This window comes from Ptychodera flava, chromosome 20 (assembly GCF_041260155.1).
Source record: "Ptychodera flava strain L36383 chromosome 20, AS_Pfla_20210202, whole genome shotgun sequence".
Taxonomy (NCBI): domain Eukaryota; kingdom Metazoa; phylum Hemichordata; class Enteropneusta; family Ptychoderidae; genus Ptychodera; species Ptychodera flava.
Genome location: NC_091947.1, coordinates 8,518,123 through 8,546,002, shown reverse-complemented (window position 1 = coordinate 8,546,002; position 27,880 = coordinate 8,518,123). Strand labels below are relative to the sequence as shown.

Here is a 27,880-nt window from a genome sequence, read left to right as displayed (position 1 = left end):
CGACGTTACTCCCAACGCTGATATCGTCTGCAGTAAATTGATTGGCCAATTCCTGATGGTCAATGAATGTGCCTTACATTTGTAAATTGCAAACATTTCACGCGAGATCATTTACAAAAGTACTCACATCGCGGAAAGGTAGTCATGGTAATGGTCACATTAATTCGATTAATCATCCGTTTACGAAAACGTTAACTCGACTCTGTTGAAACCGCTACAATAGCGTCGCTTTTTGGGAACTGATATGCATTCCGTGACGTATGCAACAAAAGACTGATAAAAATTGATAAAGAATACCAATGCGTATGAGTTACTTCACAGTCGATCACAATAGCGTGTGTGATCGTTATTATTAGATTGTGTGGTAGCAGAGTGTTTAAAACTCCCGAGATTCATTGATCTTGGTACGAAAATATCTACGTCACGTCAAATTGCCGAGATTGAACCTTATCAGCCATTACGCTTGACTGGAGACCGTTCATTCTACCGTGATCCCGGATACTTCGCTCTAGGAATGTAACAAAACAATATGTAGCAAGGATTGCATGGCCATGAATTTAAATGCACGACTTCCGCTAGTTTGACGAAGAAGAGATTGTTTATAATCTGTAATTTGAGAGAGGGGAACCGTGGAAAACAAATACTGCTTCACAGTGACGTTGGATGATGAGGATAGACGAAATGACGGGTAACTTGAGCTTTGATGTACACGATGCAGCTGAATGTGTAAACTGCTGTCGGAGAAAATCGACCACAGGGTTAACCGAATTGTACGAATGCTCACGTTTTGGCATTGCAGTCAATAAATTATGACGGCTGCACTTTTCCTAATGTAACTTTAATTGATTTTTGATGTAATTCCTTTCTGGAACACAAACAATCTGACAGATTGTTGTCTTTACTACATCCATTATTTAATATTTCGATCGATCTATTATCAAATATATTCTGAGCCCTGGTATACGATTCACTTCGTTTGTGAAAGTCTGGCGACTAAACTAGTGAATTGTATATGTAGTGTTGATCTCGATCTTTTCTTCAGTGAATTGCTGAACCTCAGCTTTGTTCGCCTGTCTGTCTGTGTATGTATGTATGTATGTATGTATGTATGTATGTATGTATGTATGTATGTATGTATGTATGTATGTATGTATGTGAATGTGAATACACATAACCTTGCAGCGGAAGAAAGTCAACAACCATTTTCTCCCCTTTGACACTTATCTTCCAGTGTAGCAAAGCACAGCCCATTTTTCTGATAAAGTCAAAAAATCGCAAATACGCTATTGATCACGTGCATTTATTTTATTGACTTTTCCATTTTTCTCCTTTGATATTTAAAGTGATCATATTTCAACCAGTTAAGCTTGTCAAATATTCTGAACTCAAATTTTTTGCCTTTTCACCCAAAGAAATTGTCGTTAATTAATGGTGAATGATTAGTTTCTGTTATGTTTGTTTATTGTCATCGAAAGAAATTTTGTCTCTAAATCTAACTGCTTATTAAAATTACTCAATTGTTAGCCTTCCTTTGAAATTTCAACATGGACAGAATTGAATAACAATCAATGACCAGAAATTGTGAGATGTATTTTTTTCCCTCAGGTCCGTAGAAAACAGAATCTGATTCTTGTTCTTTTCCCAACCTAAGGTTGATGCTAACTGTTCAATTTATCAATACTGCATGTGTGTTGGTAATCTTCGATGTAATTGTTGACAACTGACTCTTATATTTCGGATTACATGTGTTAGCTATAATGCACATCGTGTGTCGCGGTAACAAGACTCATACATTGAATTTCAAAAAAAAATTAGGGAGAAGAACAGAAAAACAAAGTATCTCATAGAACAAAACGGTGAAACATTGCCAAAAGGTACAACTATTGTGCATCAAAAAGTCGCATCTGCATTCCTTTAAAAATTTACATTTAGTCTGAAATATCATGATGTGAACCAGTTGGGCCGGAAATCTGCATGTACAGTGACGGAGAAAGCTTGAACTGACATCGTAAATGACGCCGTGAATAAGAATACGAGAAGAGCTTTTCTGTGTGTAGGTTTGGTCACCATACCCCCGGACCCAGCAGCCAACATGTTCTGAAAACTCAGTTCGCTTTCGACGTTGATAAAGGTTGTTCTGTAACAGTAAATGAGGTTAGTTTACTCCCATAATTCAGTCTGCGTGAAATCATGAAATGCTTATTATAAAATGTCACAGTCATTCAAAGATGATAAAACTATAATGGTTAAACAAATGGTTGTTGACATGATAATCGGCAAGAACGGGTAATGAACACATCGACGTTAAACTTAAACTTGAACAGTGTGAATGAATCTGCAGGGTCAAGGAAATGAAATAAACATGCTTAAATCAAGGACGTATCAAATGCAATCACTTTGAAGAAGGGTAGACTTATCATGCTTATCCGTGAAACTCGTCTTTTCACACTTGGACAATTGTTTTCAAATGAACGTATCCTCTTCTCAATACCTATTCAGCAATGCAAGCACAGGGCTTTCACTAACAGGGCTGTTAATATCGACACCGTTGAAGAGTGGGTTTTTCAGTGCCCACTATACATGTTCATAAAGATTTGCCCCATAAAAACCACACTTATATTCCATCACAGTCATATGTTTACTTTGCTTAGGGACTGGACACAAATTACAGGGGGGGGGTGGGCCGGTGTTTTTGGGGGTGGGTCGCCATTTTTCGCGCAAGCATTTTTTAAGGGTCTACAATTTTGTGCAAGCCTATGGGGAGGGTCACCTTTTTATGCATCAAAGCTGAAATTACATGTGCAAGTATTAAAGAATATGGAATACTGAAAAAAGAAAACATACCTCCTGGCACTTTCATTTTCTGTCATTTCAATTTTCGGCGCGCCCTTCGGGCGCAAGTTTAAGGGTATAATAAGCAATGTATTGATGATCCAAGCAGCCACATTGATTTAAGTTGTCATGGTTTCTACTTATCCAACTCCTCTATTGTACATATAAACTGTCCCCTATAATGACGCTTTCAATAACAATTTGGGAGATCACTTATTTGATATCATTCTCCCATTGACAATACATTGGGTATAGGTCGGTGTCAAATGTTCATGAAGCTGTATGTACATTTTTCATTTTTGAGGACATTGACAGAATACAAACTATTCAGAATAGTGCAAAATGTCATCAATAACAACTGGAAGCTTCAGGTCGAACAACTTTTGAATAACAATTTAGGATCAGATAACCGATGAGTTATTTGTAGTTTCCTCTTAGCCTACAGTGTATAGTGAATCAACATTTCCGTGAAATTCCAAAATCAAATTTCTTGCACAACCATGGACTTGAAACCACGCTAGTCTAGTCATGAACATTAATACTAATAATTAGTTGTACATAAATGCACAGATTTACTGGTTTTGTATTGGAAAAAAAATATTCATAGTTTCATCATAGGTGGCCATGCGTAATGAATGGACATTTCAGTGAAATTCCAAAATCAAATTTCTTGCACAACCATAGACTTGAAACCACTGTAGTCTAGTCATGAATATTAATACTAATAATTAGGTGTACATAAATGCACAGATTTAACTAGTTTTGTATTGGAAAAACAAATATTCATAGTTTCATCAAGGCAGCCATGCATAGTGAATGGACATTTCAGTGAAATTCCAAAATCAAATTTCTTGCACAACCATTGACTTGAAACCACTGTAGTCTAATCATGAACATTAATACTTATAATTAGGTGTACATAAGTGCACAGATTTACTTAGTTTTGTATTTAAAAAAAATATTCATAGTTTCATCATAGGCCTGCCATGCATAGTGAATGGACATTTCAGTGAAATTCCAAAAACAAATTTCTTGCACAACCATTGACTTGACACCACTGTAGTCTAGTCATGAACATTAATACTAATAATTAGGTGTACATAAATGCACAGATTTACCTAGTTTTGTATTGGGAAAAAAATATTCATAGTTTCATCATAGGCAGCCATGCATCGTGAATCGACATTATCGATGAAATCTAAATATTACATTTTTTGTACATGCATGCACTTTTTATCTGCCACTTCAAGCAAAGTACATTAACATGAATTATCACACACATGATATTTTTTGGACAAAGCGTTATATCGGCCGCATTTTGCCTTCCTTGTGGTAGGGGACTTCAAAAGTATAGCAAGTCAGAAGGAGGTCTTGAACGCATTGCGGGTTTGTTGGGGGGTGTATTGAGTAACAGGGGAGGGTCACTAATTTTCATGCACGGATCAGGGGGAGGGTCACTAATTTTTGTGCATGAACTTTTGAAGGGTCATTATTTTTGACGCAGCGGCGTTTCGAAAACACCGGCCCACCCCCCCCCCCCTGTAATTTATGTCCAGTCCCTTAATTGGACACGCCTGGCAATTAGGAGTAGACAGAGCGACTCGTCGGCCGTGATCGTGAATCGATGAATAAATGGCTCCGCACCGTATGGGCGTCGTTCCAATACATATTCACTTCGTCTAGTTAATAATTATTTACGGTTACGGTCGAGATCGGAAGATGCCATCACTTATGCATCTCGTCGGTCCACTTCTTCGTTTTGGGCAAATATGGAGGGGCAAGATTTTAGATTGATGCATGTTAGTCATTTAGCTGCACCTTTACGCTTCGCTTTCCAATAACAGATCACGCCAATATCCAATAACAAGTGCCACCACCTGGAAGTAATAAACGTCGTTAATCAAATGTCTGGAAAAGGTGATTTCAACGTCCTCGACTTGATCAAGTATTTCATCCGTCGTTAGTTCGTTTCATCTTCAGTAATGCACTCGCCTGTTTTGATTCGTCATGTTTGTGTGCCATTCTAACTGAAACGTGTTGCTCCGCTTATGCACCACACTTTTAAAAAAAAATTCAGCTCGATAAGCATGCCGAAAGGACAGGAAGTCCCGACTTTTAGATAACTTCTTTCAGCAATTTTGTCTTTATTACAACAAGGGAGTATAACAGAATGTTCAGTATACTACGGTAACTTCTTGTACGCGCGGAATAGCATGGTTGCTATCGACCAAAGTAATTTGCTACGGACCTAAATTTAGTTTGACAACATGTTGATGAATTGAAAGATTTAGAAGAAGATGAAGACACAATAGGCATGGGGCGTAGCTTGATGCATTGAAAGAGAATTTATGGAAAATGTTGACACTTCCTTCACGATTGCAAGGAAATTGCGGACTTCTTGTCTTGCATAATCTCACTTCAGTACACTGTAAAGTTAAGTGTTAAAGGATAGAACACCAATTAAACGCCTTTTTGTAACACTTTTTGAACGCGTCTAGACGTTCAGAAATTTAACACTACGTGTTCAACCAACGTTCAATTTTTAACACACGTGTGCAGATTTTGAACGCTACGTGTTTCATCAGACATTATATTGAACACCACAGTGTTCCATATCTGAACACACGTTGCACATGAAATGTGTTCAAAAAATTGAACGCTTTTACGCGTTCAAAGGGCTGTAACACTTTTTGAACGCATGGACGCCGTTCAACGATAAGTGTGTTAAAGGCTAGAACACATAATGCGCGCTTATTGAACACCTTTAATTTTGGGCGTTCAGGGGGTGTTCAAGCCTTGAAATAACATTACAGACCACTGATATACAGTAAATGTATTTTATTCTAAAAATACACAAAACATTCTAGAGTAAATACAATAATTTACTGTAAAGTGGGCAAATAAACAATGCCAATTTGTATGTAAAGTTTGTCATAGGAAACTACCAACGGTGCCACACCCTCCTATCAAAAGCATAAGCAATAAAAATCCCCATGAACACTGTAGATCGTTTTAAAAAAATATGAACAAAGTAATGACAAAACAGGTTTTACTTAAATATTGTGGATTACGTTTTTATGTTCATACTTGTTTAAAATGTACAAAAATCATCTGAAAAAGCTCAAAATTTGGCTTACTTATTGTGTTCAAATCACATATATGTATGGAATGCATACTTCATTGTTGTAAGATGGTTTCTTAAAGACATTTCCTCTTGTATAGACAATTGTAAATTTTGAAGAAAAAAAAGTTAGTCAAGGCTTCTCTAGTGCACATGGTATATAGTTGTCCACATTAAAGTAAACACAACATGTCAAGTTGTCAAAGTGTCACAGTAAGGCACAACATGCAGAAAGTGGGGAAAATTGGTCCTTGGCAGGGTAAAACCTTTTTCCTTGTCCAACAAAGTCCTTCATAAACAAAAAGGTTTGTTTGTTTGCAATATCTTTAAATAAACAATGAAATAAATCGGTGACATTTCAAAAATCTACTTCTCAGAAATTAAAAACATATTCGTAAAGACCTTTCAAATTCTGGTGTACCTTGCTATTAATTTTTATACAAATGTTTTTACCAAAAATTGTAAAATTCACCCTTAAAATAAAAAAATGTAGATTTCATCATAACGTATATATATCACATCCTGGTAATCCCTCATATCTTAAAAATGTCTGAAATGTCTTTAATTTCTCAAAAATACAAAGTTCCAAATTTCTGCATAATTTGAACAATCTGAAAAAGGCTATCAGTAGAGATCTATGTCTCAAATATCAAAGCTGTTCAATTAGTAGTTTTGAAGAAGATTTTAAAGATTCTTAGACCAAAAATGACGAAAATTGCCATGAAATATAAAAATTTGAATATTTCATCACAACTAGCAAAAATTTGACTAGGGTCATTCTTAGGGACATGTTTACCAAATATCGAAGACGTCAGTAAAAGAGAAGAAGATTTTTGCCAAAAATAGCAAAATTAGCATCAAAAATATAAATTTGCATAGTTCATCATAATTTGAACATATGTGATTAGGGTAATCCCTGGGGACCTGTAATCCAAATATTAAAGAATTCGTACAGGCTGTTTTGAAGAAAAACTTTGGGATGTACAAATTTGAGGTTAATGCTACACATCCACCTATTTAGCTGACGGCAAAGTTAAAAACCAGTAGCTAAGAACAAGAGACGTGTTGAGCTACAATACAAAATTCTCTTAGGTTTGGTAGCATGCTATGATCAACTAAATGTTAAAAGGGCATAAGCTTCCAAAGACGTGAAGTCTCCTTTATCAGATGCAAGGGGGAATGAAAAATTGAAGCAGAAAGTGACAGAAAATTCAGAGTGAAAATTTCAGAAAATTCAGTAATTCTGTCAGAGTGGACATTTTATTACTCTGAATTTTTTGTCGCTTTCAGCTATTATTTTCATTCCACCCTTGCATCTGATAAAGGAGACTACACGTCTGTGAAAGCTTATCCTCCGGCAACATTTAGTTGATCATAGCATGCTACCAAAGCTTACAGAAAAAAATTCAGAAACTTATCAAAATTCAGTTACTGACCCTCGGAAGTTTAAATCTACATTAGAGATGAACTGAGGTTCTCAAGCTTGTTTCCAGACAGCTACCTGTACACTAATCTTCTTCATTATCTGTACCGCCAGCTTCTGTAACAACTCTTCGATTTTCAGTTATATCCAACTTTTTACATCCTGAAAAAATGCAACAATAGGTAATATGGCGAGATGAGACTTTAAATGAAAGACAAAGAGCTGATTAGGTTAAGGAAAAGGGGATACTTTCATATACAGTGCCTCTTTTCAATACTGTTACAAAATATTGGCTTCTTCTTGTCATCAACTGATTAAAATAAAAAAGCCAAACTCTCATACGCTGAAACAACACATTGCATACTCTACGGTGTTTAATTGATGTTTTACATGCGATTGTCTCTACTAAAAGACATGTGTCAGCTGTGATTACGCAGCGGTACTATGCAAGGCGCTACAGTTGTGTTGCAATGACCCTTGACCCGAGTGAGATCGATCGATAGGCTATGGCCAAAGTACCACTGCGTATTCACAGCTTGTTGTTGGTATACCAGCCACTAAAAGAAAAAGGTTTCTTCACGTAGTTAAGCCATTTCAAAGTACAATACGATTAATTTCGAAGGATATTAATACAGATGCTTCAAAATCTAATACCTTTAACTATTTTGGAGAGAAAACTTACCCTTTCTGGTCTTGCTTCAGCACGATCACGACTTCAGGTGCGCTTACAAGAAAAATGTCGCAACTTCCGTTTGATGCATCATGGGATAGGAAAAAGCACCAAACTTGAACACCAAGTGTTTATAAATAGAACGCCTCTTGCACGCCGATGTTAAAATTTAAAACGTTCATGATGGTTTTCTGATTTTCTTTTCAAATTTTCAAAATTTCAACACGTAATAAACGTATAAAATTATTTTGTTTACTTTCTTTTTTAGAAAAAAACATGCTTTCAGCAATTTTAGACCGGAAATATTTTTTCATTTAGTGGAAATTCGTTACACCAAAATCCGTGTATGTTTGCCGGACAGCGAGGCAGTAGTAAATTTAATATAGCCTTTGTAAAGTAAAAAACCCAAAAGATTGGTAATTGTTTCACAGTATTGTAAAATTTCTGTGATGCTGAGTTTTTGAACACTTGAAGGAGATGGTTGTTAACACTACGTGTTCAGGTTTAGAACACCATTGTTAATAATATGAACACTAGTGTTACAATATGAACACTAGCCGTTCAAATTTGAACACCGACACGTACATTTTGAACGCGTAAAGACGCGTCTAGCGTCCGCTATTTTTACAGTTCAGTAGTATGCATCAATACCGAAAGTCTTTAGAACGCCCTGGCCCGTACAATTTCCAATTTTATCATAAAACGTATATGGCACCAAACATGGACAAATTCTGCAATCTTCAGTTGGGTATGACTAAATCTGAGATAGTGTATCTTGCGAGCACTGGAGCAGTCGGTGTCACTTAGCTGTTCGGCCAATATACTGAGCAAGAATGAAGTCTAATATTAATAATCTGTAAGACGATGTTTATATATTAAAATCTTTTCATGGTTGCTATGGGAAACGTTTGTGTAATATCAATGAAATCACGGAATATGTCGTATCTGTAAGCGAAAACACTATCTAGCATCCATTTTGTAGACGCCCTGTTCGCTTATAATGTAATGTGCAATGCAAAGCGTTTTGCACTATTCAAAAATATTTGAACGGTCCAGTCCCTGATTTTACCGAATCTCTGGAAAAATTCAGGGGCTTTTACACACGATGCCAGTGAATGTCCTAACGCTTAGTTTCATCTGTAATTTCCAAGGTGATGTCTACGATTATATCAAAGTCCACAGCATTGAATAAACATTGAATGATTTTTTAGGTTTTAAAGTAATTGAAGATAATTTGGATCCTAGAATAAAAGTGTATGAGTGCGCTTCAGGGGACGTTGAAACGCTTTTGGAAAGTCGACAACATTAGCAAGCTTCGATCATCCCATTAACACGCTCCACGTACACATCTTGAAGATTACTGTATATCACAATCACAAAATGAATCATTTCAACACAACAAATAATCATGACCTTTATAACACGGCAGAAATTACAGAAATGTCGTCTCGCGAATAATAGTTCCTACCGAAAAATATAAATCTGATATCGTTAACTTGGGCAGAAACGAAAGCAAATATGTCTTCGAAACGTAACGTTATTAGATTCTTTGTCAAACGCAAATGAAGATGGATGGTTGGAAAGGCTAATGAAATCACCTGGCCTTCAATACGCATGTGCAAATAATTACATTTGGAAGCAAAATCGGAGTGAACATCTTTTCCGCGGCCTTAATAATCCACTTAGTATCAAACTTGCGACAAACTTAGATAACAGTTTGACAGCTAGGGACATTTCATGGTGCATTGAAGCAAAAAAGCCTTTGAGAATCCATTTAAAACCATGAGACGATTGGTCTTCATTCTCCCTTTTTAAGCGAAAATGTCACCAGCGGTGATATCTTTGAAAAGGTCAATACTTCAAACGCTAACTAATTAACGAATTGGCATCAGGTTAACTTCAGCTGATTAACACTGTTTGTTTCAGGGCCATTGGGACTTGTCTATTAATAATTTTATTAACTTAGTGATGATTTTATTAACACAGGTGACGCCGTAATCCCCTGGGCGTCGTGTTAACAGTTAGGCCAATAGCAACGTCGGCCTTCTTTATCACTTCTCCCTAGATCCTGGCAGTTCTTCTGACTCTGAGTAGCTGCATACTGTCCTTGACCACGTAGTTTCCTCTCTCGCAGTTCAAAATTAGTTGTCACCTCGTTTTTGGCCCGTTTCCCCACGTCGTTAGTTTTGGATTAACAGTCACTGAAGAGAATGAAGAGCTCGGAGGAAGAAATATTCATTTAATCATAAAAAACTGCAAGGAAAGACACTCGTCCGCGTCTTAAAGTAAAGTTCTTTCTATGGCTTCATCGATTACAAGCCTCCTGTGTCACACGGTAAAGGACGCTCACTGCTAGGAGGTGGTTGAACCCACGGACGGTGTAGTTCATTATTGGTTTATTCAAATCCCAGCGATTCACCATAAAAACGCTGTGAGGATATATAAAGAAAGCAGTTTCCATGGAAACACAGTTTGTAGTTTACTCCATACTGCGAGGGAAACGTAACCATGAAAGCGTCATGAAACCAGATAACTGCGTATTTTATCATCATATTTTTATGATTATTTTATCTTGTGAAGTCTTGAACTGAAGATTCCAACCCTGTCATCTTGAGGTTAAACGATGTTGTAAAATAAATGTGCTTCCCGGTTTGGAAAATGAATTCTAGCTAAGGCCAAGAAAAATAAGAAGTTTGTTTCTCATCCTAGACATATTGCAAAGTGATGCGGTGAGGGGGGTTTTTTTCTTCTCAATGTTATTATTCTTCAACCAACAAGAACGTGCAACTTGAAAAAAACATGAAAACAACATAGGAATGCACGCAGAGATAAATGCACAGCAGTGTTGCTTTAGTATTTTGTATAGCAACAGTTCTGCGGTTTGACTTTTAGTGCAGCAATGCACAGTTTTGACAGCTTAATATAACAGTGGCATATGTGTACAGTTCTGAATGGAATGTTAGCGTCAGTTATTTTGTTTACAGTTATGTTTTATACAGCACTGTTTTATGCACTATCGTCGCGTATTTTCATTTTATTTCCTCATGAGCAGAAAAAAGGGTTGACGCGACCGGTCGGAATTGACGCGCGCAAGGATGAGAAACAAAATTTTAATATTTCTTGGCCTAAACTGTATTTTTATTTCACAATCCGCCTTACAGAAAACACCTGCCAGCTGTTATTAAGTCACAATTATCACCTGATCCACAGCCTTGAAATCACGCAGAAATTACATCAACATTAATATGCGTTATGACAAACAGTTAATTGAATTTCAGTGCTCATGAAGCGGTTTAACGGAAGAACAAACGGTTTACATCACTTTATGATATAGGAGAGAGAGAGAGAGAGAGAGAGAGAGAGAGAGAGAGAGAGAGAGAGAGAGAGCCAACTTTCAATATTAAAACAGAGAGAGAGAGAGAGAGAGAGAGAGAGAGAGAGAGAGAGAGAGAGAGAGAGAGAGAGAGAGAGAGAGAGCAAACTTTCAATATTAAAACAGAGAGAGAGAGAGAGAGAGAGCCATCTTTCAATATTAAAACAGAGAGAGAGAGAGAGAGAGAGAGAGAGAGAGAGAGAGAGAGAGAGAGAGAGAGTGTGCCAACTTTCAATATTAAAACCCAAACAAGGGACTATGTGCCTAAGGGCAGGTGGATGACCCTTTGTCCAACATCAGGAGGGTAAATGGTCTCCTGCCACAAAAGTACTTAGTCCCTTTGGGCTATATTTTCATGTATGTATCACTTATACAGTTTTCACTCCAAACCGAATTTACCCGTGTAAAACATGAAATTTTGATAATTTTAAAATCCCGAAGTTGAAAAGTTTAAAATAGTCACGGTCCTGGATCACTTTCAGTCGAGTTGATGACTGTGCGACCAGCGACGTCATCAGCAAGTTACCATTGAATCCTATGGGGCGCGCGACGTTCGATACATGTGGCATGTAGACGGATGAATCATTTATGCAAGCGACAACGCAGACATTTGTTTGGGGAGTATGCACTGTGTAATCTGCGACCTACCCGATACCCAGCACCGTACCCCATTCATTACGTTACAGCAAAGTTTCATTGCTCTAAGCGGGGGGCGGACGATTAAATCTTGAGCTAAATGGTCAAAAACGGACAAAAATATGCAGAACCAAAACTTGCGGAAGAAAAATTGCTATCTTGTTGCTTGTTAAAAATCTTCATATGATGGTCTTCCATAAAAACTGTGTATTAAAGGGATACAGTCGTCTGTCGTCTGTGTATTAAAGGGATACAGTCGAACTGCGCTCAAAGGTCGTATGGGGACCCATACGACGTATCCCAGGCACGATGGTGATTGATGAAAGTTAAAGGGCCATTATTGTAACTTTTGACCATTTTTTACCTCGGAAAATTCCATGTTGGAGGCTCATATTTGTTGCAAAATGTTGTTTTACGAAGAAACAAACATGATTAGTGATATACAGCCACATAAAACTGCTAATTTTGTTCAAACGTGTCGCCCTTCCGAGCTCGTTTGTTGACGTCTGGCATGCTCAGCGTGCTGGGGAGAACAAAGATAATGTTGACGCCGCGATCACGCGATATGTACAAGTTCACGTTTATTGCGGGATCAAAACAACATTGCGTCGTGGATTGCCAGACATCTGGCTACGCAACGTGCTCGGACAATGGACTGCGACGTAAGTACCGGGCATAAGTAATGAATATTTATTTTGAAATTGCTGTAAATGGCTCGTGCAGGTGCAGAAGAATGCCTACGTTGCAATCCGCGTGTCAACAGAGTTTGTATTTCTGTCCGGACAAAAATTGAAATTTTCGTTGTAAAATCACATGTTATTTAGTTGTAGGGCATGTAATGTTTCCGAACAATATGCGATTCTATGTTATTTGACAGGCTATTCAACATGAGCCAGTGATCATTTCAATCAAAACCAACGGAAAAATCTCCAGAAGATACAGCTAATGGAACTTTAAAGTTTCTTTAATGTTCAAAACAATTATATCGACCTGCTTCAACCGATTTCATCTAAACCTGATCTAAGGGTGATCTACTATATGATGTACTATGATATGTGTGTATAGAACAATAAACATAAAGTACTACGACTACGTATAACGTCCTTCTTTGGCATCTTGTGTCTGTATGTGCATATTCGTGTAATGATGTGATTAAACATGGCAACAAGACGGCCATATTATCTTTACACATCCAAAGCCATTGTGCAGAGGGACTGCGCACAGACACAGCACATGGCTGTCATTCACACTTTATCTTATTCCACTCAAATTAGGTACAAGGACATCACACCATGATAATTTTAAACAGTACCGTGACGTCATATTTGTGTCTCTGCGGTGATTGCACTAAATACAAACGAGAACTGTTACCATCCAAACAGGAATCAACACCTCCCAAAAAATAGTCGATCAAGCGGGGACTATGTCATCACGAACAATCTGTTTAAACCCGGGTAGCAGGTTACGCGTTGATTCCTGCTTGCTGGCAAATGACTTCCAAGTACATAACATAGCTGGGTGAGTACACTGTACGGCCGAATCTGCAGTCAAACTGCCACGACGAAGTTACCGTATGTACGTTGATTGACATAGCGACAAGATCTACGGATACATAAGGAGAATTGCAACTAGCATTTTAATGAATAAAATATTTAAAATTATTAACGATAACAAGAACAACTAAGTTTCTGAAATATTAAATATCTCCAGAAGTTAAATATATGAACATTAAATCATTTGAGTAAAATTTTTGGTGGAAAGTCACTTCATTACCACGTATATTAACATTCCTTCATCTAATATATATTCATTTAGAAATGACAGATAAATTGAGTTTCTCTCGTAAAAGATGTGTTACTTCCTAGTTTTTACACAGAAAAATATGAAGACAATTCTGAAAGATATATATTCTGATCGTATATTAATATACATAATAATATCAATTATGAATGTTTTTTCAACACAGTCCCTCCATGTGGTGGAGGGACTGTGGTTTTGTGGTTTTATTTATTGTGCGTATTCAGAAAACATTAAAAAAATACCCAATGGCACAATGTAAACACACTACATGAGCATACAGCATAAACATGACAAGTTCAATTTAAACGCAAGCTACAAAAAATCAGTCAGCTATTGTCTGAAAAGATTATCCCTACCGTTTAAAATCTTTCGACAAGAAATGCGTTGGTGATTTACTGAAATTCAAATCTTTGTAGTGCAAACTATACACATGAATAATGTCAACATAACCGCCCCGGGACGTTAGTATACTAATCTACAAATAGTCCGTCAACTTTCAAATGGTCATTGTTGCTCTTTTTTGTAGTGAAAACCTTTCAAAATCATCCATCACAAATAGCTTGATCATGCACTATACATGTCAAGTAACAGCTCGCTTTGTTGTGCATTGCAGTGTGCAGCGTGACAGAAATCATTCTATCAACCTATAATTCCAGTATATACTAAAAATTCTCTGTTTATCTTAACTACGTGTAAAAGACGGACGGTAAGTTACGGCAAGCAATCATTTGGCATGTTTCAACACTTCTCCTTTTTCTACAAATCTGAAAAAAGTTATGTCAAAATGGATATTTTGTCTCTCTGACGGCATATTTATCTCGAAATTATCCTTTCTTCGATGAAATTTTGAAGTATCCCTTTTTTCAAAGCGAGACGAAACCGGACAGCCAACGTGTATTTTCCTCCGTAACTTGTTCACGTAACTGTCAAAACCCTAGGATATCTAAATGTTAAAATTACAGTCTAATCGTGAACTGTATGGGAAGCGATCAAACTATGTACTTTAATCAGCCGCAACTTCCCATAAGTTGATAAAACTTCTTTTTTTTTCAGAATGACTCCACACAGACTCCATTGTGAAGAAAAGTAAAATTAGATGAAACTTTCTCTGAGAACTAGTGTGTTTCTCAGAATGTATTCTACTGTGGAGTTTGACAGTTATAAGCCAGAATGTATAGCATTTTCAAATCACTTTCTTGCACGATAGGAATGAAACAATACTAAATGCCGAAAACACCACAATGTCATTAAAATACTTCGGAAAATTATAGAGTTGGATATAGATTATTCATGACAATTAAAATTGATATTACGTCCAGAGGCTTTTCTACATGTAAGGTTTTGAGCCCATCAATGGGACTGGAGAATATTTCATGAAATACACAACAATTGGAATCACAATGCCTTCGAGTGTTCCTTAACGTGTATACAGTGAAGGAGAAAGCGGATACACGTTGGTGGTTCATTTACTCGATGTGGATGTTCGTTTGATGTTCATTGACGGTTTTCTATCAAAAGCACACCATTAATCATTAGTTCTTCGCGTGCGGCTCTAACATTGGGGAACTTTCCGTGCAGATCTAACTTCACGACGCACGTATCTGCGAACAGTTTCAACACTGATTTCATTATCGTACGATTCAATTATTTTTCAGAAACCGCTGGACGAATGATTAAGAGATCATAGGCACGTGGTTTAGCTGGTCTCATAAATTACAGACCGAAATCTCGAACCATCAATCAAATTAGTTATTGTATTGGTCATCAAGAGTGCCATAGTAGTGTAAAATCAGCGACAGCTTCGTCGCTGTGGGCAATCACGGTCACTTCACAAAATGCAAACGGTGACATGTGGGTCCATGCACGGAAAGCATAATCAATTTGTATCTCAAACTCTCGCAGTGTCACCATGCAGTGAAATTACATGGTGTTAGCTGCGCGCCAGTGTTGTTGACGACTACAGAAATAAGAACGATGATACGTTTCACTTACACCGGGTCAAATCACCTTAATAAGGCCAGTCACTCCCTTTGACACGTATTCATTTCTTTCCTTTCATATGAAACTGTATTGAAATCTGCAAATGTCACTATCCTGATTCTATTCACTCTCCGGGATTCACTGGCGGAGACACTAAGATACACCCCGGGGATACACCCCATCCCGAGACACTTGTATTTCTCTCTCTCAGAGAAAAGGGATAATCCATCATCAACAATGTCGTCATGCATTGTAATGCATGACACACGCCAACAACATTTCCAAATATATGCCAATTTCTCTTTCAGAACTTCTTTTAGGCTTTTGAATATCTCAAGTGCACGTTGCATGTTGAACAGAACAAGAGGATACTTCGAATTAGCATACGGAGTCTCTCTAAACCCTCTCGTTGCTTGGTTCATATGGCAGCAATTAATTGGACAGGGGAGAATAGCTATAGAAATAGGACGGCCTGACCTCACTTCTCCTAAAAGAGTTATTGTTGAGCGGTTTGTTTTCAGACAGAATGATTTTATATCGTTTTCTAGCAACAGGCCTGATGGGAAATGCGTTAACAAGATAAATATGGCGTAAAACTAATGTCGCACACAGACGAAGCGGTGTACGACGGGCGAATAAACCAAATGAGGAACTTAAAACGAGGAGGGAATTTTCCCAACAAGATGAAATGGTTGTAATCCACCGTCTGACAGCTTCAATTTCATTCCATACTATTAATACATACTTGACATTCATATTCCGGATGCCGTCGGCCTTTTCAGAATGCATCACTTTTTGTTGTTAAAAAGCTTTGAAATGAGTAACGACGTCACGTGATCATTGAATGTGTCACGTATCATGCTTTTCAAATAATTTCCAACGCCAATCAGGGCCGACGTCTGTCTAGAAACAGTGAACTGATAGAGGAGCAAAGGTGCTCCTCGGGTGTTGAAAATGTAAAATCCATGTGATCATCATCAATAAAATAAACGCCTAACGGTTAACTGTGTATAAGTGAAGTAAAGATGAGTCATCTAAAGTAGAAATGTGTGATTTTCAGGTGATTATTTTTCAGAAAATTACAAAATGCGCAGCTGGATAGGTTGGAGGATAATCATTCTTATTTAACGGTGGACTAAGTTCGTTCAGTGGCCGTGCTGTTGACTTGAGATACGAATCTGATGCGAGCGTTCTCGTCATTGACAAAATGCACGGCGTAGAGCTTCGGCACGTACAGGCAAACCAGCGTGACGAAGGCATTCAGGAGAGTGGCAAACGAAAGTACGGTGACTTTGAAAGAAGAATCTTTCACCGTGCTGTAGGTCGGGATGAAGGCAAGCCACACCACCAGGGTGGTGTAGACGCTCAAGGCGATGAATCGGGACTCGTTGTAGTTGTCCGGTACACGGCGCGCCTTGAAAGCGAAGAAACAACAGAGGACGATTAAGAGGAGGTTGTACGCCACCGATGTGCTAACTTCGTCAGCGCCGATGTTGCAGCTCAGTTCTACTCGCTTCTCCGTTTCAATAGGCATTTCAAGCGTAGCATCCGGCGGTACAATGATGGCCCATATACCGCTGATAAACACCTGCAGATCGAGAAAAGTGATTTTTAATTAGTATTCTAAACATTGGTGCAATATCTGGGAATTGGCCTGTTTATTAGTTCCTCAGTTCTGAAGCACCAATCACATATTACGACCGACCATCAGGAGAAATCAGTGTTCGTTTACTGACAGATATAGGCGCCTAATATAATAAAATTTATGAAAATTAAATCATAATTAAATAGAGATGGGATATTGTTTGTCCACGAAAGGTGTACGTAACCTAAATATCCACGTAGCAGCTCATACATAGCAAAACCTAAAAGTATATTCAGTTTTCAATAGCTTCTCTATTTTTTATAGAAATAGCAACAGCCTGTCAAATAGCTGAATAGCGCCCTTGGGCGGTCATAGAATTAACCCTCATACCAATGCGTTATATTACACCTGTTCGCAGATATTGAATGAATTCTATCTTCACCTCAAGTCGGAAAGTGTTGATGCTCAACGTTATTTGTCGAATTTTAGCAATTTCAAGGAGCCATGACACGAGAGTAAAATGAACACATTCAGCTCATGCCTTACAGGTAAATATGTTTTTGCTGGCTTGAGCTTAGCTCTGCGAGAAATGATCACATCGAAAAGGAATTGCTGGCTTGAGCTTAGCTCTGCGAGAAATGATCACATCGAAAAGGAATAAAGTCGGTCTCTCTTGACCTTTCTGTGATATCACGAAAACATGGAATGCTTACATAAAGTCACTTAGGGTACAAAGTGACGACGGTACATAACTGCAAAAGTGTCAAAAATTACCGCTTTGCTGAATGCAAACAGATGGTTTTGTATGGACTTTTGCTTTTCCGATTTGCTTTCCTGTGACAACTATGCATTGCCAAAATGTAAGGAAAAACTACCACCTTATCTCTATGAAAGGCACCGCTCATTGAGATTTATTTCAAAATCTTTCATGAGGTCCAAACTTTATGTAACAGTGTATGCTCAGCCATGCATGGTGACAGTTGTGCGGGAAACTGGATTTTTTTGTACAGAATGTAAAATATTTACACGAAATGTTTAATCTCGTCTAGCAGCAAGCAGAGTTGAGGTTGTGCACAGTTAATCAGTATTTCACCCATCACAAAATTCATGAAAAAAGATGAAAAAAGAGCGACTTTGTCCCTTTAAGGGACGGGGCCGTACGACCAAAGTGAACACTGTATCCAAGGTACGTTGGCAATCGATGAAGGTTGCAACATGTTTGTCGTAATGTACATCGTAAAATTTAAATGTTGCAGCTAGGTTGACGTGATGTATCGTGCATGCAATACATTGTGTGAAAACAAGAAAGTCGCACAGGCGCAGTTCCGACGACCCCCTCCCTTTAACAATTTGAAGGCTGGCGCAGTTGCATATTGCACATTGCTACGTTCACTTCCCCTGTTTTACTTCGTCATTTTTGTATTGTTTGTATATCACTTATCGCTTGCATTTCTTCTTTATTCACTTTCCTTTCTTTACACCTGTCTCTGGCTACCCCTAGCTGTCGGCATCAATTCTTGTAAGCATCAAATAGTTCTATTCAGCACGACAATCAAAATATAGGTCTGCCTTTTGCCAGCAAGAAACATATGTTTATGATACCGTTATGATAATGACAAACGACGTAGCCTCAAATAGCAGTTCACCCGACGGCGTTTGTCCGTAGCACCTCAGACAACTGGGTGTCTGAGGTCTCACGTACTGTCGCATACTCATGACAATGTTACGAATCTGTGTCGGGGTAAACGACGAGCATAAGACAGTAATCTACATTCGCACACCAATTACTTTTGTATATCGGACTGAATTGCACGCACCAAAGATTACGGTGAAGGTTCATCCAAATCTTATTTATAAACGCATCTCAGCCATGTTGAGATTGACACAATTATCTATTCCAGCAAACGAAGCATACTTCGCTCAATAGCTCACCACTTTAAAACCACATATGCTCATTGCACAGTGTACATGCATACATATTCTGCAATACACACTGTAGTCTGGTGACTGATCAAATACCCGAGTACGAATTACCTGTGATCCATCTATAATTTAAAGTCTCATAAAACGATGCTGATTAAAAAAAAGATGCTTTATATTTATTTATGTCTGTCGGGAAAAAATGTCTCAAAAATTGTATTATCATATTGTATTCGATTGCATTCAATGTATGACGTCATGCCGCTTTTCAATTCAACCCTTTTGATTCGGTTTGACATGTTTTGATCGGATATTCCCAGATCTCTAGACAGATCATCTCGCCCTTTTCACACTTTGTCGTCGTTCGTAAGGCACATTTAAATGATGACTCCCACATGAGAGTTCATAGCGGAACAGATCGCGTGAGGTAGCAAAGGCACGCATTGCGTCAGGTTATGTACCATTTGTATCGGAAAGGGAATACTCTGCCGTGCTTCAACAGGCTAAAACTGAACAAGTTTTCTGCTCGTAATCCATGCATTTTCCCCAAAACTTATCAACCTTTACGGAAACTATCCTGGACAAATTTTATGTAACCTAACTAGGTATTAGCAACTGGTAATTGTTTGCTGTTTTTCGCGACTCAGCTTTTCAAAGATTCTCTCCATATCAATATCAATCTGTTAAAACAATATGTCAAAATCTAAAAGAAGCATCTAGCTCTCTCTCTCTCTCTCTCTCTCTCTCTCTCTCTCTCTCTCTCTCTCTCTCTCTCTCTCTGACATGTTCACATCATCGCGTTTTTGCTCTTATAAATTATAGAATGGTTCAATGTAGCCTACTTTGCGGTGTTGACAGTTTAAGAGATGACAGATATAGCCAATCTACAGTACGTGAACGTACGTGCTTCTTGAAATCCCCATACGACAATCCATTATTTTGTACCCTTCCCCAAGTTGCCAAATCAACAGCACAGCCTACAAGATAGTTACTTAAACGGCATTGACGTAACAAGCTCTCCAATATAAATCTTAAATTATTCAGCGTGCATTGAACAGGCAGAGACAGCTACCCGTTGGAAAAAACAGACCTGGCAAATTTTCTGGTAGCTGTGGCAAAAGTTGGCTAATGGATATTGTTCATTTTGCCGTGAGTTCTTTTAAATCTTGCAAAAACGACTTTTGTTGTAGAATTGTGATGTCTTAATGGCGAGGCTTTTGTTAAAAACAAGAGCGGTGACGGTAAAGTTAAAAATAGAATAAGTCCAAGGAACCTAAAACATCTCGACTGAATAAAATGAGAAAATGCAGTTAACTTGGCATGAAAGCTGAAGTTGTTTGCTATACCTTAAACTCTACACTCTAGACTTTACACTTTTTTACAACTGTTATTTTTCAGTTTTTAATGTTAAAGGTATACAGTAACCTGTAATCTAAAAATGCCCATATATGGTCAAAGGGGTATTCAAAATGCCCATGTGAGGGCGCTGTTTTTAAAAAGCGGCCACCCGCTTAAAATCTCTGATTGGTTAGACTTTCTCTTTCCATTGTAACTGTGGTAAAATTTGAACGGGTGACAGTATACCTTTAAGAAGTCTGCATTCTAAACTTTACAATTTTTTTCAGTTTTTAGTGCTAAAGATAGTTGAGCTGCGTGGAGTCCCGTCACGTGTGACTGAGTCGATAGAGCGGTTAGTTTTACGTTTGTGTATCATACAGTTATCGGTCCGGACCCTCAATTGTTTCATCCACGTGTGCATATGGTACAATCATAGGTTTACAATAACTCTATCGGATGATTGGATGTGTGTTATAATATAGAAATAAAGGACGACGCGCTGATCATTAACGTTCATTTATGGGCAAGGGCGAGGGGAAAGCCAAAAATAACGGGCGAGGCTTGGCGAGCCCGTTAATTTTGGCTTTTCTCGAGCCCTAGCCGAGCCCGAGTAAAACAGAACGCGAGGTGGTGCCTCAAGCAACATGCCAGTTTTGTCAAAATAGTAAATTTTCTCTCAAAGCTGTACCATATAAATTGTCGTTTCCACGTGAATCAGACATTATTCAAATACAAAAGGCGTAATTGCATTCACTTTGGTTGGCTTCATGACTAATTTCAGGACTAAGAACATCATTCGCCTCGTTTAAATTTCATTCGATAACAAAATCAATATTGAGCTTGTGTGTTTCCGCAGTTTAAATTCACCAAATTCATCGCAAAGTAACATCAATATACCCGTCCTGAGTAGGAGCTTCCGTTTGCAAACCTGTGAGGTGCCGTGCACATAAATCAATAGGGACAGACTCATGTGAAATGTTAAACAGTATTCCCTTGGGTCTGTCGCTCATTTTCACCATGCGATGCGTACCATATTGTCATTGGTCCGGGCATAAATATTCGTTATCATAATTCGGGAAAAGCAATTATCAACATGTAAAGACTAACTTTAAAACGTGATACTCACGGCTGATTGGAAATTCAATATGTAATGAGTAAATTTATTAAACGCGATAATTAAGCCTGGTTGGGATGGGAACTGCAAAGTAACGTGAACATCCACTTTACCTTGGTATGGTATTATGGAACGCGGCACGCAAAATGTACTATGAATACGCACAATGCGTAGGTAGGTAGATAGATAAATAGATAAATAGATTAAATAGATAGATAGATAGATAGATAGATAGATAGATAGATAGATAGATAGATAGATAGGTAGGTAGGTAGGTAGGTAGGGAGGGAGGTAGGGAGGTAGATAGATAGATAGATAGATAGATAGATAGATAGATAGATAGATAGATAGATAGATAAATAGATAGATAGGTAGATAGGTAGATAGATAGATAGATAGGTAGATAGATAGATATTTAGACAGACAGACAGACAGACAGATAGATAGATAGATAGATAGATAGATAGATAGATAGATAGATAGATAGATAGATAGATAGATAGATAGATAAATAGATAGGTAGGTAGATAGATAGATAGATAGATAGATAGATAGGTAGATAGATATTTAGACAGACAGACAGATAGATAGATAGATAGATAGATAGATAGATAGATAGATAGATAGATAGATAGATAGATAGATAGATAGAGACAAGACAGACAGGTAGACAGACTGTCAGACAGACAGACAGTCAGACAGACAGTCAGCCAGACAGACATTGATAAACATTCAGTCAGTCATCTGTCAGACAGCAAATAGACAAAACGGACGGCAAAGTGGCTCATACAATATATGTGCGATATGTACCTCGGGGGTCGTTTGCAGCTCTGTAAATGTATCGTGACATCAATAACAATCAGAAATGTCCAGTGTATTCTCCCTGAGGCGATAATCTTTTGTCTTTTGCTGCAAATCATGATTTCTATTAGATGAAGATGTCACTTGGTGTAGTTTGAAATTGCATCACCTAATCTTTTCGAATTTCACCGATTCTCAAGTGTGCATGTACATTTCACTGTCATCGATAACGCCTCGGCTCAATATCAAACAGGTTCAGTTCTCGATACATTACGCTCATTGTTTTCGATTTAGGCACGCGCCAACAGGTGAAATGCTGATCGCAAATAATGAGCAAAAGAAAATGACATGGTCCTTACTTCGAATAACAATCATGCTTTTCACGCAATTATCATTATTACCTGAACGGAGACAATGACGCTAGTGATAACGATTTGTGACATAGGTCCGGTCATCCCAGGTCGCTTCGTTGATTTCTTCCCCGCTGTGAAGATTCTGTATATCCTTACCACTTTGGTCAGCATGGGGGCGTAGGTCATCGTGAAGCAGAGCATGAGGCCGAGTCTGACCACGACGCACGTTGCCAGGGTAGGCTTGGCGATGAAATTGAAAACCATGATGAAAGAAAACGTGACACCGAAGAGCATGATGAAGCTGAGCTCACGACTCGAGGCTTTGATCAGAGGTTTGTTACGGTGAACAACGTAACCTAACACCGTTAGAATGGACATGACCAGGCCGGCGAAAGCAATCACCACCAATGTTATGGCCATGGGATCGCTCCAACGGATATACGTAGGTGGGATAGAATCGCATTCGTCTAAAGCTTCGTTTGGCCAGTGGAAAAGTTGGCACGGTTGACACTTTGTGTTGTTCAAGACAGGTATTTCATTATTCCTGCACTGGAAACAGTCCCAACAGCACACATCCCCATGAGGTATGACGATGTGACCGCCTGGACAGGGTTCACTGCATATGGACTTCGGTTTCCCGATGTCTTCATCGACAGCGACGCCCCACATTACTTTGCCGTTGTCCATGTCGAGCTTTTCACCTTCGGCCAACGAATCCCATATCGCCACGACAACTCGCTGGTATTCCCCATCAACATACTGTAAATTCTTCACCACGTATTTTCCCAACAGGTCCCCGTTCTCGTCGAACTGAACTGGCCCTCGAGTCCCCTCGAAGCTTGCATTGCGCAGATAGGGCAGTAGAATCTGTCCGTCAGCTTCGTAGAATTCGTCGCACGCATCGGGGCTGGTTCCGCAGAGATCTACTCTCATCGCCTCGAGCGCATAACCATAAACGTATACTGCATCAATAACCGCTGATATACCCATGTACGCGCTGAAACCATGGTCTGGTTCTTGGCAGTCACTACAGTTTCTATATCTCTCCCAGTATTCAATCAACCACGGATTCTCGCTACTTTCTGGTTTGATAGTCTCAAAGTAATTTTCGTACGGTATCGATTCTGTATTAAACTGCTCTACGAAGAACCCGCCTTTGCCAACCTCACCATTGCCGTAGGCCGCCAGGTCGTAAACGCCGTCACTTCCGATCCAAATAAACGAGTCCGTAGCATTTGCCCTTCTCACTGCGTCGAACACACGGTTTGCCATGTACACCACAGAGAAAATAATGACCGCTTTTGCGTTCTTGTATTCTAGGAGTTTTTTTACGATGTAATCGAGCTGTTCTTCCGTGGCGAAACGAGATACTTCTTCGGCTGCTGCGATACATATCCCGTACATTGCAGCCTGTCGCTTTATTTCGTTGGCCCCGTACTTGCCGTAAGAGCCGTCCGAATTTACCAGCGATATGTACGACCAGTTAAAGTGGCGGACAATATCGATCATCACGCTCACCTGCAGACGATCTGGCGGCACGGCGCGAAGGTAGAACGGAAACGCCGACTTGTCGCTTAGTTCGTCACTCGTGGCCATGTATGTAATTTGGGGCATGTGATGCAATCCAAAGACTCGACTGACGGCAGCGCTGACCGAACTTCGTCTGGGTCCGATAACGCCTTTTAACTTTTGACGATCTTCATCGCCGCCGCCACCAACAGCTTCACATAGTGCATTTTTCGTGATGTTTTGAAGCAGGGCCAAGGTTGCGGCGAGTGTCACATCTTCGGACACGCAACTATCGTATATCTCGTAGCCAATGTCGACGCCACGCAATATGTCATCCCTCTGATTTATCTCTTCGATGGTGAAGACCATCGCCTCAACTCGATGCAACACCGACACTGAGTCAAGTTGGACGCATTCTCTTTTCGCATCAAAAATATGCAAATTCAATAGACCGCCTAAGATAATGTCCCCCTGTTTGGAGTACTTGGTGTCCGTCAGGTGTGGTACATGACTGCAAAACGCAAACCCAAGAACCCCGACAAAGATCACAGAGGAGAAAGATGTTGGACTGCTAGCCATGCTGGTGATGGAGATATTCCGTGGATGAACGATCACAACCTGGTTGGTACTACTTTTGGTATCGTGTTAAATATCAGACGGTTTGCTGGGGAGCAGAATGCCCGACAATGAAATCAGCAACGAAATGATTCGCTCACTTGAAGGAGATTGGATGGTTTTAAATTATGTAGCGGCTGTACCCAGTTACCATTGGCGACCATCATTTATGAAAATTCTACAGTGTCCGCGTTTGTTGGGTCCAGGCATGCAGTGTACCATCTGCGAACAATTTGCGAGGAGAAAAAAAATGAAAACAGTGTCACTTCATTTAGCCCTGTTTCACTTGAAATAACAAAACTGTACGTCACTCTCGCTCATGTCCTTTGTAATGAAATGCAAACCCAGTCAATTTACGGATGAGTACAGGGAAAAACCAACACATCAATTTATACCCACACTAACTCATGACGTCATGTTTTTGCGCACCGCTGTCCCACTCGTATATAGGCTTTCATTCAACACGGCTGTTATACAAAGACGAAAAGAAATCAAATAGTGATACTTAATTGGTGGTAAAATTATGAAATGCTATAATTGAGAACCCTTGTCCCTGCATTAAATCACGCATTGTACCTATGAATTTCGATTGAATGCAGCGTATAGGCTTACACCTCTCTTCATCTGTAACAACGACTACAAAATGTTGCGTCTACTCAAGAACAAAAACGCAAGCCATACATAGGTGGTCCTATGATTGACCCGCCCCAAGATTGACAGTACCCGCACAACTTTCAAATTTCACACGTCCACGAAAGCAAATTGGCAAGATGTTTTGCGAAACACGGGCGTGGAATTCAATCAACAAATGAATTAGTTGCTGCAGGAGATATAAGCTACCGGTGACGAGCGCATGTATTGTGGTGTGTGTGAGTTTGACAACTGAAATCTTTTTTTACACTTCACAGGTATTTGAGCAACAGCAGAGAAGAGTTCAACGCAGGTTATTTCTTTTATTTGAACTGTCATACCTATTTCACATGTCTATCTAGCTCGAAGACTGTCGTTTCTCCAAATTCACATGCACATGACCGATTCAGGTACTTCTATACAACACCTTCGTTTTTCAAACTGAATCATTATGACCAGCCCAGTGGCATTTTCTAAGATACTAACGCCTTCATCGACATTGTTCTTATTTCCATATAATCTTGGTTTTAGTGTCATCAGAACGATTCATTCGATATTGTGTCTTTTTGCAACTCTCTTTTATATTTTCCCGCAAAATCTTTGAATGAACCTTAATGAGTCGTCACATAGGCATAATTCTGTGACGCAATGTAACGAGGTAATCAACCCCACAAATCCGCAAGAATATGATGGTTATGCTCACGCGAGACTGAGAGAACTGAAAAAGTGAGCGCGAGAATACATGAGATGAAGATTTCACGCTGATTAAATCATACATTCGCTTTTCGCATGATTTAACTTGTATAACCCCGGATCAATCCCACAAAAGCCCTTTAATGGTGACTTATCGAAAACTTACCAAGCATTTTCTAGTTTCGATTGTTTTTTTCACTCTTGTTACGGGCACTTCTCCCAAACCTTCAAATTGCCTTTTACAAAGTTTTTTTTGAGAACTGGGTACGCTGAGCTCCTCATTGTGCATCGACATCAAAGTCTCTAGAAGCTACTTCGAAAACATCACTGCAACTGACGTCAAATTTCTGAAGAAGATTTTTCTAAGGTAATGGACAAGATAATATACGTGCTTCAGCGCTATTTTTATGACGGCAATGATTACTAGCATATACCGTAACTCCATTTAAAGGCATACAGTCACCTGTAATCTAAATGAGCCCGTATATGGTCAAAGGGGCGTTCCTTGGTATTCAAAATGCCTACGTGAGGGCGCTGTTTTTTAAAGCGGCCACCCGCTTAAAATCTGTGATTGGTTAGATTTTCTCTTTCCATGGTAACTGTGGCAAAATTGGAACAGGTGACAGTATACCTTTAACTTATTAATTAATCAATTAATTCTTTAATCTATTTATCCATCCATCCATCCATCCATCCGTCCGTCCGTCCGTCCATCCATCCATCTATCTATCTATCTATCTATCTATCTATCTATCTATCTATCTATCTATCTATCTATCTATCTATCTATCTATCTATCTATCTATCTATCTATCTATCTATCTATCTATCTATCTATCTATCTATCTATCTATCTATCTATCTATCTATCTATCTATCTATCTATCTATCTATCTATCTATCTATCTATCTACCTACCTACCTATCTATCTATCTATCTATCTATCTATCTATCTATCTATCTATCTATCTATCTATCTATCCATCTATCTATCTATCTATCACACAGTGTTGGCTCGCAGACAAGAAAGATATACAATATTTGTTTGGCAAATTGCTTTTTTAATTAACTAAATAACTTGTATTTGCTGGGCAAATTGTTTTTTTTTTTAATTACCAAAATAACTTGTAGCCATTGTTAGAAATAAATATTTGAGGCACGTACGTCACATTTATAATAACCAAGCGGATAAATAATTCTGTAACATATTTTCAAAATTGAACAATAAACACGATTTGAACTAATTTGGGATAATTGGATGGTGAAGTAGTGTCGATTTATCTGCAAATGTTAGCTCATCTGTTTTTCTTTTTAAGCTACACTCTTGTTTTTATGAGTAATTTGTAATATTGCAAGATGCAGCTATAGGACACCTAACACTTTTTAGAAACTTTGCAATATAAAAATCCAATTATCCCAAATTAGTTCAAATGGTGTTAATAGTGATGTACCGTTCAAATGCATTTCTAAGCTTTGCGTTTGTATG

At 38.7% G+C, this 27,880-nt stretch overlaps 1 protein-coding gene across 1 annotated transcript; it reads right to left on the bottom strand.

Annotated features, from left to right (window-relative positions):
* Window positions 1–13,668: 13,668 nt before the first annotated feature.
* On the bottom strand, window positions 13,669–25,174 carry LOC139119933 (metabotropic glutamate receptor 3-like). The gene is made up of 2 exons (XM_070683891.1): window positions 22,995–25,174; window positions 13,669–17,423 (listed from the first exon to the last, which is right to left on the bottom strand). The coding sequence occupies exons 1-2, from the start codon at window positions 25,032–25,034 to the stop codon at window positions 16,971–16,973; spliced, it is 2,493 nt and encodes an 830-aa protein (XP_070539992.1). The 5' UTR covers window positions 25,035–25,174; the 3' UTR covers window positions 13,669–16,970.
* Window positions 25,175–27,880: the final 2,706 nt, after the last annotated feature.

Excerpts from the sequence above, each read along its gene's own strand:
- LOC139119933 (XM_070683891.1), bottom strand. The coding sequence starts at position 25,034 with ATGGCTAGCAGTCCAACATCTTTCTCCTCTGTGATCTTTGTCGGGGTT. Across the intron at positions 17,424-22,994 it reads GCGTCATTGTCTCCGTTCAG|GTGTTTATCAGCGGTATATG; the intron begins GTAATAATGATA and ends CTCGATCTGCAG.